We start from the raw sequence: 12,189 nt of genomic DNA on the forward strand, positions 1-12,189 counted from the left end.
CTAAAGAATATGTCCAGCATTATCAGCTTCAAGAAACAAAGACTACGTGTATTTCCCCCTCCTTGAGATGGAAACTGGTGATAATTCAATCAGCTCTGAACACTGCTAAGTAGAGGAAGTATGGACTCAGTAGTCAGAAAGACCTGGGTGATCTGCCCCAGAAGGTACTTCCATTTCTTCTTTGCCTGTTCAAATCTTGTTCATCCTTTGAGGCTTTGCTCAAGTTAGTCCCTCTTTTCTGAAACCTCCCTGTCTCTCCAGCCAGTTGGCATTTCCTCTCAGCAAGCATTTATGCTTGTTGGATTTCAGAGACCCTGATATAAAAATGTACCTATGGGTTTACAGTCACAAGAGAAGTCAGCCCCTGTGCCAAGCCTTCAGCTTCCTTAACCAGAAAAGTAGATGAAATGTGTATTTCTAGCAGTGGGTAGGATTAATCCTTATATTGGCTCAGAATTCCTAGGAAAGGATGCAGGAGAGAGACATGGCATGACCTTGAGAACAAATCTACTAGAAAGACAGAGACGTCACAGGTCCAAATTAAAATACACAACCCACAGCTGAGCATCCTGAATCAATATGCCAAGAAGGGTTAAAACTAGGGCAAGAATGAATGAAGAAGAAGAAGAAAAGTAAAGAGATGGAACCACTTTCCATCTATACCTGGGTCCTAGCTCATCAAAACAAAACCGTGTACCCATCAGTTGATGCACTGAGGTGAAGGAGATCAATAAGAAACAGCAAATTCTAACTTCTGCTGCCCCAAGACTCTGGAATGCTCTGTAACATCAAATTTTCCATATGACTGACTTATCTCTGTTGATGGAAGAATGATGATGAGCGGCTGATGGAGGCTCTAAGAGGTTGAGGGATCCTGTCGGCTTTAAGTCATACAAAAATTTATTCCTGCATACATTTTTTTCCCGAGGAGAGGATCCACAAGCAGTATCTCAAAGAGGTTGGAAACCTAAAGAAGATTTGCCTTAGAGACAATCTAGAAGTGAATCCTGCCCTCTAGAACCTTACAGAGAAATAGGGGAAAGAAACTTAGTAAGAGCCCACAGCAATTGAATTCTTATTGCACTGAGCTCATTCACATATTTTAGCTCATTTGGTCTTTACACAAAAACTCTAAGGCAGGCACTAACATTAATTCCATTTTACAGATGAGGACACTGAGACTTGGAGAGACTAACTTAAGTACTCAAATTCACAAAGCTAGAAAACGGTAAAGCTGAGAGTCAAATCTACGCTGTTCTGATGCCAAAGCCCATATGTGGAACCATTAGAAAATACTACTCCATGATAAGCACAGTAAGATGTGTTAGAGGCCAGGCGTAATGGCTCATGTCTATAATTCCAGTGCTTTGGGAGACGAAGGTAAGAAGATTGCTTTAGGCTAGGAATTCAAGACCACGGTGGGCAACATAGTGAGTCCTTATCTTAAAAAGAAAAAAAAAATAGCCAAGCATGGTGGTGCATGCCTGTAGACCTAGCTACTGGGTGGGCTGAGGCAGGAGGATCACTTGAGGATAGGAGTTTGAGATTATAGTGAGCTATGACTGCAACAATGCAGTTCAGCTTGGGTGACAGCATAAGAGCCTGTCAAAAAAAAAAAAAAAAAAAAAGAAAAAGAAAATGTGGTTAGAAATTCAGCAGAAGTGGCGTTGGGCACAGTGGGTCATGCCTATAATCCCAGTTACTTGGGAGGTTGAAGTGGGAGAATTGCTTGAACTCGAGAAGCGGAGGCTGTAGTGAATCAAGATCATCCTATTGTACTCTAGCCTGAGCAATAGAATGAGACTCTGTCTCAAAGAAAAAAAAAAAAAAAGTTCAGCAGAAGTTTATTGAAAAAAGCAAGTTCCCTAGGGATTCCAGGAAAGCTGAAGACAGAAAACGACATTTTAACTGGATCTTGAATGTTGAACCAAGAAAAAGTTCAGCAAGGGTACTGGAGTGGAAGAGAAGGATGAACAGAGGTTTACAGTGAGAGGAAAGAGGGGCTCCTGACGGTCTGAGTTCACTGAGGCTGTTCTGAGTGAAGAGATTCAAGGGATGAGGGGCATGGAATTGGGAGGCCAGTTACTAAACGGGCTGTCCTCTGGAATGATGAATCTCCCCAGATAATGGCCGAAAGTAGAGAAAGCAACAAAAACAAAACAATAGGGTCAAAGAAGAAAGTGTATATCACATTTCAACAGTTGATTGCCATAATTCAGTAGTGATTTCATACACAGACTATGGATAGTGCATAGGACCCCTCTTTTTGCCTGTGTCTTTTATATATTATACTGCCATATAAAATTTTAATTTTTAAAAAGAAAGTCTGTAGCTAAATGTAGTTAGAGAAATGGACTATGTAACTGCCATCTCTAATTGCATGTTATCTAAGACAAGGCAAGGGATATAACTGATACGCTCTTAAAATCCGAAAGTTATGGTGGTTTTCAGACAAGTATCTGGCAAATTCACTGGGCCCAAATCCTTTCTCCAACCTTCTGTGACATGCAATTGTTACAGGGGTTTTGGGGTAGAAGGACTATATGGATTCTTAATTCTATCAGATTATGTACCTAATATTTTATCAATTACAGGCCCCCTTCAGAAAAATTAAAGAGTTTTAATGACTTTAAACATTTTCCACAGGGCCCCAGAAGGTAAAATCCAACCCTAGGAAGGCTGAAAAAACCAAAAATCAAAAATAACCCTGACAAGGAAGCAAGATGTTTTGTTTGCCCGATGCTTAGTTCCTGGTGTAGGCGGAGAGTGAACGCAGGTGTGCGAATGTGTGGGTTTGTGTTTAGAAGGCCACCTTTTGCTTGGTGATCCAAGCTACGAAGAAAAAAACAACACATATCTATGGAGGCTGCAGGTGGAAAAGGGCAAGAATGGTTAAACACAAAGTGGAAGAAGAGCCAGGCAAGAGGGCTTCTTTGAGAACCAACACTGTCTTAGTTTGACACGGTGTCTTTGGCTCCAGAAGGTAAAATAACTTAATAGACAATAGATTAGCTTTGAGTCTATAGGCATTCATTCGTTCGTTCATTCCTCACACAATTATTCATTTGTCCATTTATTTTTATTCATTGATTTACCACTTGAGCAGCTACTCTGTGCCGATGCTCACTGTAATCAGGACACGAATACAATATGATTCCTGTCTTCAGTGGACTCACAATGCAGAAGGTATGGAGTAAAAGTGACCACTTCTGGTGACTAGTTCAGTGCAACAAACATTTAGTAAGTGTCCATTAATTGCTAATGCACACTGGGTGATCACTGTTATTAATCTAGTTAAACACTAGGAACTCTGTGAATTTGGTTTTCACAGCATCATTATATAGCTGAGAAGACCAAAGACAGAATAGAGCAAAGGACTCACTCAAGGTCACATAGCTGGTAATGAAGTCAGGATTCAAACCTTGATATCTCTCATAGCCTAGGTGACTACTACAGTCGTCAGTGGGAACTATAGTTCAGGTACTGTGCTAGGTGCTGAGATTACGAAGCTCCATAAAGTGTGCTCTCTGCCAAGGCTTTTGAGGAACTCAAAGTCCAGTGCCCCACATGAATACGTTAAGAAAAAAATGACAATCCTTTAGGATCATTGCAAAGAGGAGCATTAAAGGTAGCCCAGAGAGACTGAATACTCTGTTTTGGGTAAGGAAGGCTTTCCAGAAAGGGTATGTAATCCCCTAGAACAGTTGCCAATCCCTGGCTCAGTGAGAATCCTTTGCTACAGCACTGACTGAAATAGCAACATGTGGATATGTTTTCATGTTCTCTAATTCACATCATCTGTTAAGCATTTTGCATAAATGTCTCCTTTAATCCTCCAAACAAAGCAAAGGTAGCATTATTTTCTTTTTGTAGATAATAACATAGAGGATCAGAGATGCAAAAAGCTACTCAAGGACTCTCAGTCAATGTCTGTGGTAAGAACTACACCCAGATCTCACTCTGAAGACCAGGCCATTTCTTTTTGGCCTGATTGGTGATTTCCTCAAAAACAGCTTCAGGTAGAGTCTCTCACCTGGACTCTGTGCAGACCTAAACCTGAGAAAAATGAAACCAGTTGGAACCTAGAGTAACAGGCCACTGGGCAGTTTCCCTTCTTATGGGAAACTTGTGGAAGTCTCATGACTTTCTGGAAGCTGCTTAACATACGCTAATTGAGTTATCTCTCATATTTGGTATTTGTTTTTCTAGCTAAGGGGAAGGTGGTGAAGGAGCAAACAGTGAGAGGCAAGGATTTTCAGAGTACAGAGGTACTCTAGGAGTGTGCATTCATCAGAGAGGCAGGTCTACTAAGGGAAGCCCGGAGGGCAGAAGATCCCAGAGCAGGGAGGGATGTGTGGTATTTGGTATTACCTCTGGGAGGCTTAGGCAAGTGAGATCAACTTTCCAATACATACACTACTCTGTCCTCTAATTATGTTCAATCATCTTTTTCGGCAGATAACAGTGAGTCTCAGAGGCAAGGAAATTTATCAAAAGTCTTGTAGGTAGGAAGATAAGGAGCCCAGATTCCAACTGCAGACACCTGTCTCTATACAATAGCCTGAGCGTTTAACTTCCAACCTCTCTTAGGCTTTTGAAAAATGTTGAAAATAGCTAATTGAAAAGTCATTATTACCATCAGTCAGTTCTAGGATTCTGAGACAACAGCAGGTTGGGAGCCACGGCATGCCACTCAGACAGCCCAGATATTTTGCAAGCAAAATTCCAAGTGCATTTCCTTAATCATTATTTTAGAGTCAGAAATACAGGTACTTACTTAATCCTACCAGGTATTTTCATAAATTCCTTTACAGATAGTCATTCATATATTTATTAAATATTCCTAATGCACCTGTGTTGCACCTGGCTCCTGAATACCAGGCCCTGGGCTTGCATCTGGTAATACAAGGACCCCAGGACATTCAAGGAAGTAATAAGGAAGAAGTACTATTAACAGAGGAATGATATCACAACAGCAGGGGTGATTTGCTGTTGCTGTTCAGAGCAGAAGTCCAGAAAGTCCCCTTAAGAACACAAAGCTTGAAGTAAAGTTGGAATGCTGGGGGAAGGCTGCAGAATAGGGAGGGATAAAAAAAATAACAGATGATTTCAGTAAGGCTGGACCAGGAGGAGGTAGATTAGACACACAGGCTGGAGAGGGGACCTTCAGGCAGTCTGCCTGTGTATCTCAGGCAAAGGAGCTTGGATTTCTTTTTTTTTTTTCCTGGCGCTATTAAGCATGGAGATGGTGTGGCCAGAAATGTTAATAAATTCAGAAAAACCAAGGCAGCAAATGGAGCATGTTTCTTTATGTATCTAAACCTGTTAGGGCCAAGTGTGGCAATTCAGGCACAAATTGAATTGTGGAGAATGGTGTCATGGGAGCTGCACCAAATTGAAACACAAGGAGCAGGCCAATGTCTCAGTAACAAGGGGGCCTGATGAGGTGCAGAGGCCTCAGGAGAAAAACTGCTTTTTCTCTGAGTAGCACAACACAGAATAGGGTCCCTAGACTTGGGTTTTTGCAAAGAGGACTGAATCTGGATGTGCTTTTTCATTAAAACGAACACACATAGGTTTCAGAAGTCATATTTTGGTGGGGGATGGTGGTTTCAAGATCCTGGAGGAGTGGGTTAGAGAAATGGACACTGATCAGAAAGAAGTTTCACTAAAAGAAAAGGCAGAAGGGGGCAGGCAAGGATGAGAATGGACCAGAAAGACTCCCAAATTGGAGAATACAGAATCTCAGGTTTGGAAGGGACCTCCAGAGCTCTCCTGTCCATCTCCCTATGCAATGTGTGAATCACCCTGGTAATCTTTCTGTTAAGTGGTCTGCAAGGCTCTGCTTGCATAGCTCCAGGGATGGTGAGCGCACTCTCTGAGGTGCTAGCTGGTCTACCCCTGAGCAGCTGTGACTGTGGAAAGGTCAGCCTCACTTTGAGCTGGAATTGATTTTTTTTTTTGAGACAGAGTCTTGCTCTGTTGCCGCGAGTGCAGTGGCATGACCTCGGCTCACTGCAACCTCCCCCTCCTGGGTTCAAATGATTCTCCTGCCTCAGCCTCTTGAGTAGCTGGGATTACAGGCATGAATCATGAGGACCAGCTAATTTTTGTGGTTTTAGTAGAGACAGGGTTTCACCATGTTGGTCAGGCTGGTCTCGCGCTCCTGACCTCATGATCCACCCACCTCGACCTCCCAAAGGGCTGGGATTACAGGTGTGGGCCACAGCTCCCGGCCTTGGAATTGACTTTATTATAGTGCCACCCACTGGTCTCAGTTCCAGGATTTGGCTGACACAGAACAATGTAATGCCCTTTCCATACAGTGACCTTTGGAGTCCCATCTCATATCTATGGAGTGTGCATCTATGGATTCTTTTATCCACACCAAACATTTCTGTGTTCAACTGCTCCTCATGGGATGGAGTTTCACATCCCCTTGTTAATCTCATCGTGAAACATGCAGGGGTGTCTTTATGTCTCTCACAGTGTGGGGTCCAGAACAGATTAACAGTGTTCCAGGTAGAACCATTTTAGCCTCACAACAGCTTTGTCAGGGACAGCGCTGAAATTGTTGAGGGTCTACCTGACTTCAAAGCACCTTCTCTGTCCACACATTGTTGAGATGAATGAGGTCAATAGTGACTGAACAGGCTAGTTTCTTGGCTGTGGGAAGGTCACATATGCCCCCTGCTCAACAGCCTTCACTGGCTCCCCAGAACTGCCTAAATTATGTATAGAAGTTGCCTTCTGCATGCCAGTTGGAGGTCCTAAATATGAGTTCTGGCACTTCAGTGGTTTGGAGCAGTACCATAGAGCTGGGAGTTTCTGGTTCTGTTCCAGATTCCCAGGAGTCCCTGCAGCACATGGGGTCCAGATACACTGGACCTTGGTGTCCTTAATGTGGTATGCTTCTTGGGTTCTCCACAAGCCCCCTGCACATGACCCTTTCCAAAATTTTCACCCATTGGCTGACCTTTTGTATACCCCCAAAGCCCTGGCCAGCCTTTCTCCCACTGTCCCTTAGAAACTTTTCAATCACTTTCAAATTAGATGGGCAGCTCTCTTTCCACAACAAAAAAGCTATCCTCCACTTGACCAGGTATAATAAAACCATGGCTGGAGACTTTTGCCCTGGAACGCCTGTGACCTTGAGGCCCTTGGATAGAGTTCTTTGCGTGATCAACTCACTCCCGCTCACGGGACCAGAGCTTCATCCAGACTGGCACCCTTTCCTGAGCGCTACCATTTCTGCCTCATGTCTCCTTCCTCTAGCCCACTGAAGAGTCCCCAGCATGCAGATCGCAGCAGAAACACGTGGGCCATGACACTCATTCCAGGTGAAGGGTTTCCTTCCACAGACTGCAGACAAAGCCTACTGTGAATCCAGGTTGCAGAAACGTGGCAATAGAGAGGAGATGTACTTACACTTACAGGTTGACTTTTTGGCACATCATAAACACCTTCCTTCTTTTGGCTGGTGGGAACCTATGAAAAAATTAAATTCGACATAGTCAAAACACTCTGGTACTCCAATTTCAAAGAACAAAGCAACCAGACTTCACCTGCAAGCTAGCTAAGGGTACCTGAGAATGACCCCTGGGACAAGCCCATGGGAACCTGCGCTGACTGTGAAAGTATCAGGCCAGGCTCCCTCCCTTAGGGACATCAGATGGGGAGAGGGAGTGGGCATCATTTAACAAAGGTTTATATTACAGGTTGTCTCTGCCATTGGGCTCCTCGCAGCATCAAAGACTAAAAACTTGCATAGACTTCAGAAGTCACATGGTGAAAACAAAATCCTCATTTCCTTAGGCAAAAATGAGGCCCAGGGAGGTGCTATGCTGTTCCCGAAGTGATTAGAAACAGAGTGTAGCTGAGCTTAAACTGTTCAATGCTGAGTCTGAGATCCAGGCTATTTTAAATATAGCAAATGTCAAAATCCTAGCACAGAGCACAGCTTCTATTGGGATCATATACAAGCCATCTGATAAATATGGAAGGTTTTCATTGAAGAAAAGGGCCTATGAGTGGTATGGAAAGCGTGGGCCTAGTATGCAGAAGATCTTGAGGGCTTTTAACATTAATCTGTATCTTCCTGTATCTTCCTTCCTTCCCTTACGCATCCATCTGGTCTCACTGCTGTGAGCTAACTGTGATAGCCTGAGCAGGCCACTGAGCTCCTCCGAGCTTTGCTACTATCAGCTCTGCCTCCTACTCAGGTTATTCCGAGGATCGAGTGAGAAAATGGATATTAAATACACAACACTATTAGATACCATCATACTGTAATGTGTTAGAAGAATTACTTTAGTTACTGACACATTATATAAATATATATGAACACATCTTATGATACTAACAATATGGATATGTTGAATACTTTTCAAATGAGTCAACCAAGGGTTTTTACTGAAAGATTCCAGATTGGAAGCACTCATTAGCTGTTCCTTTCCCAGCAACTGTCACAGCTTAGCTCACACCCTCATTGCAGGACCCAGCCAGCAGTGGTTTTATAATGGTCTGACAACACGCCTTTCTTTCCATCATACTGGGAGCTCTTTAAGAGCAGGCATAGTACCTAACACCCAGTAGGCGCTAAGTGAACATCTGCTGAGATATATGATAAACATATGATAGAGGAATGTGGGGAATAGTGAAGGAAAAGTAACTTTTAGGTTTGAAGTAGCTCACTACACCCTTGTTCTATAAGAAGTAAGAATTTGAGCTTATTTCTTAGGTCCCTTCGACATTTTTCATCTTATTTAAAGTCTTTGCAATAACTCTAAGAAATTGTAATTATCATCTCTACTTAACAGGAGAAAGTGAGGCTCAGAGATGTTAGAGACTTTGCCCAAATCTTCAAAGCTGCTAAGTGACAAGGTTCAGACTCAGCTCTTTCTGGCAGCCAGACAAGACATCTATTATTAATAACGTGAGCTAACATGGACTGGGTGCTTCCTATGTACCAAGCGCTGTTCTAAACACTTGTGTCTTCCATTCTCATGCAACCCTCAAGACAAGTCTGCCAGGTAAGAACTCAGCTGGCCTCATGTTGCAGAGGAGAAAAATGAGGCCTGGAGAGGGCCCTGCAGTCTGTGAACGGGGAGCCAAGAGTTTGAGCCCAGGGAGTTTGCCATTTGACTGCTACACTATTCAGACAGCTGCTTCAAGTAGGCCTTTCTTTAACATTACATCCTGCATCCCCAGAAGCTCATGTACACTTTTGCAGAAAACAGGACTGAGTGAGCATGGCTGTGTTAGTGGTACACTTCCAGAGTTGTTCTTGCAAGCTTCACTGTGCAAGTAGCCAGAGAATAATGTCATTTCTTTGCTCCTGGTAACTGAGCTCCATCTAAAAGAAATCCTCTAAGAATGCCTACAGAAGTCCTTGTTAATGAGGGCCAATAAATTACCAGCCCTCACTTTTGTTTTTACAAGCTCACCCTTTACTGAGCAAAATGAAGAACATTCTGTTGCCCGTAATTCACTGCTCACTATGGGCTCTTAGCACAGTTGAACCGCAGCTGCCTCTCAATTATCCTTGCAAACGGAGAAGAAGTGGTGGCAAGGATAAACCCAAACTGTGCATAATTGAAAAAGCTTTTCCACTTGGCTCTCCCATGGGTGAGACATCAATTTGCCTATTTGTCCTTTAAGATTTATCTCAGCTGGGATACCTTCTTGGAGGCCTTGCCTGATTCTCTAAGGCCTTGTTTGGAGACTTCCCCTGTACTCTTGTAACCTCTAGTGCATTCTTTTATTAAAAAGCAAAAGTTGCTAAGTACGTATTATGTGTCATGCATCATGCTTTGCCTGGGACCATCACGGTGACATGACAGATACGGCTCCTAATTTAACAGAGCTTTTTGTCTTATTGGGGGAGATGGAAAAGTAGTCAGACTACTGAAATAGAGTATAAAGTGTGATCTATCTCATCATGAGAGTTCTTACACTACACTGTAACTGTTCCAGTGTCTATAAGCTTGCTGAGGACAGGTTGGACATTTTATCATCCTTGTATCCACAGCTGTAAATAATGGTGAAACAAAGAAATGCCGAATCGCCAAAAATTCAGCCCATGAGTGCTAAGGTGCATGGTCCTGGCTCTCATCTCTGCCTAGCTGTCCCATTCTGTTTACACAGAAGGCTTCAGTAACACAAAGTTACAGAGACATAGAAGTTTCCAGTCAAAAGGAACCAGAAGATGATTCCAAATCCTGGGTCTGCACAGACTGCAACTCAGAGAGTCACTTTGTCTCTGAACTTCAGTTGCCACATCTGCCCATGGTGAGCATCTAAGGGGACTGTCCATAAACTTCTGAGGGTGGGGCCATGCCATGGTCACTATCCCATCCCTGTGCCGGATGCATGTGAGTCTCCATGTGTCCAGTCATACATTTTTTTCTATAAATAATGGTTTTTTGTATGAACAAGTAAATAGATGTTAAATTACTCTAAAAACAGCACATTACATACTATACACACAGAAGACACTTTTACTTTTATTTTGGCAACATGTTAATTAATAGTGTAGAGAGGCAGTTCCAGGCTTTGCTGGGTAACATTTCCTGGAGACTCATCATTTTAAAATAATGATACTTGAACTACCGGATGGTGAACAGTAGTTTTTGAATGAATGAACTTGGAAAATGCCAACGTGGAAAACTGAAATCTTGCTTCTATCGGAAGCCTGTTAAGGTACTGAAGAATACTAGATTTAGAATCAGAGGTTCTGACCTTCTATTCAGCATCTAAATTGGGGGAACTTGATTTTCTTATATTCACAGTGATAGTCATTGTAGCTGTTTTTCCTATGTCATCATTAATGGAAGGATCAAAATTAAGTGATGTGTAAAAATGTTTTGTATTGGGAGGCTGATAACTTCCATATGGCTGATAACTTTTTCTGAGGCATGTAAAGCAAAAGACAATTATTATTATTAATATAGTTGGGAAAACGAAAGTACTCGAAAAATCTTGAAAAAAAGAAGTTATGTTTACTCAAAAGCCTCTGCCTCACTTTTGTTGGAGTTATAAATAGGAGAGTGAAGCAAGCTTGAGGATTTCTGCTAGGCTCTCCAACAACATGTGGTGGGCAAGTTATGTTCTATTTCACTTAAAACATGATCATAAGACACTTCAACAGCATCTGAAACTGACAACACTCAAGGAAGGAGGGGGAACTCACGTTTACACAGAACCTACTAGGAACCAACTGCTCTCCTCGTTTTATGTTTTCACATCTCTTCTAGGAGCAGAGAATATATTATCCCCATTTCATAGCCCAGGAAACTGAGATAGAAAAATCATGTTCTCCACTTAAGGTCACGAAACAGTTAAAGGTCTCCAGGACTGTTTGCCTCACTCCAGAAAACAAGGAGATGAAAAAAAGCTGAGACCACAAGAGGGGCCAAGCTGAAGTATCACAAACACTGCAATTCAAGAGAAATAGCTATGGAACACTTACACTTATGAGCCCTTACAAAAAAGAAAAAGAAAAAGAAAAAAAAAAGAATGAGGTTTCCTAATAGCAGCCCCTTAAAAGCCCAGCCTTATCTTCAGGCCCAAGAGCTTATCTCTTATTACGTAAATTGAGCCCTAGCAGACAGGCAAAGCAGGAGAAGAGAATGACCAGAGGCCTTTCCAATTCATTCCCTTAAATGGTAGCTTCCTGTTAATGACGGACAGATGGGAAGATCTGGAGGTCAGAGCTGTTAAAACAAGTGTGATTTTTAGATAGTGGCTTGAAAGGGATGTAGAATCTAATTGTGAAACTCAGAATCAGGAGATTCTGAGCTGAGAGCATCCTCAGGATTTCTTTATTTATTTATGGAGGTCAGAGGGACCTGCAATGGGGATTCTACCTCTTGCTAGCTCTGGGACCCTGGGCAAGATACCTTATCTCTGTGAGCCTCACTTTCCTTATCTGTAAGGTGGGAATAATGAATCAAGCCACATGGGGTTGTTGTGAGAGATAAGATATTGCAGGTAAACCCCATTCTCAGAGCTGGTCCATAATCAGCGCATGTGCAAACACGAATTTTCCCACCTCTACCATTTCTGAGTCTTACTGTCCTGTAAAGCAAGCCAACATGCTTCTCTAGAAAAATCAAAGTCCTACGCTAAGGCACTAATTGCAAAAAAAGAAAGGGGTTTTGCCTGGGAGAGCCCTGGGTTTTACCTGCT

General features: G+C 42.6%; 1 protein-coding gene across 6 annotated transcripts in view; it reads right to left on the minus strand.

Moving 5' to 3' along the window:
• DAB1 (DAB adaptor protein 1) overlaps nucleotides 1–12,189 on the minus strand; it is a 1,282,121-nt gene that overhangs the window by 62,350 nt on the left and 1,207,582 nt on the right. For all 6 annotated transcript variants that reach the window (XM_003921506.4, XM_074380884.1, XM_074380885.1 and 3 more), the window contains one exon: nucleotides 7,429–7,488. In XM_003921506.4, the coding sequence (XP_003921555.1) occupies nucleotides 7,429–7,488 (60 nt within the window). The remainder of the gene's footprint in view (nucleotides 1–7,428; nucleotides 7,489–12,189) is intronic.

This window comes from Saimiri boliviensis, chromosome 11 (assembly GCF_048565385.1).
Source record: "Saimiri boliviensis isolate mSaiBol1 chromosome 11, mSaiBol1.pri, whole genome shotgun sequence".
NCBI classification, from domain to species: domain Eukaryota; kingdom Metazoa; phylum Chordata; class Mammalia; order Primates; family Cebidae; genus Saimiri; species Saimiri boliviensis.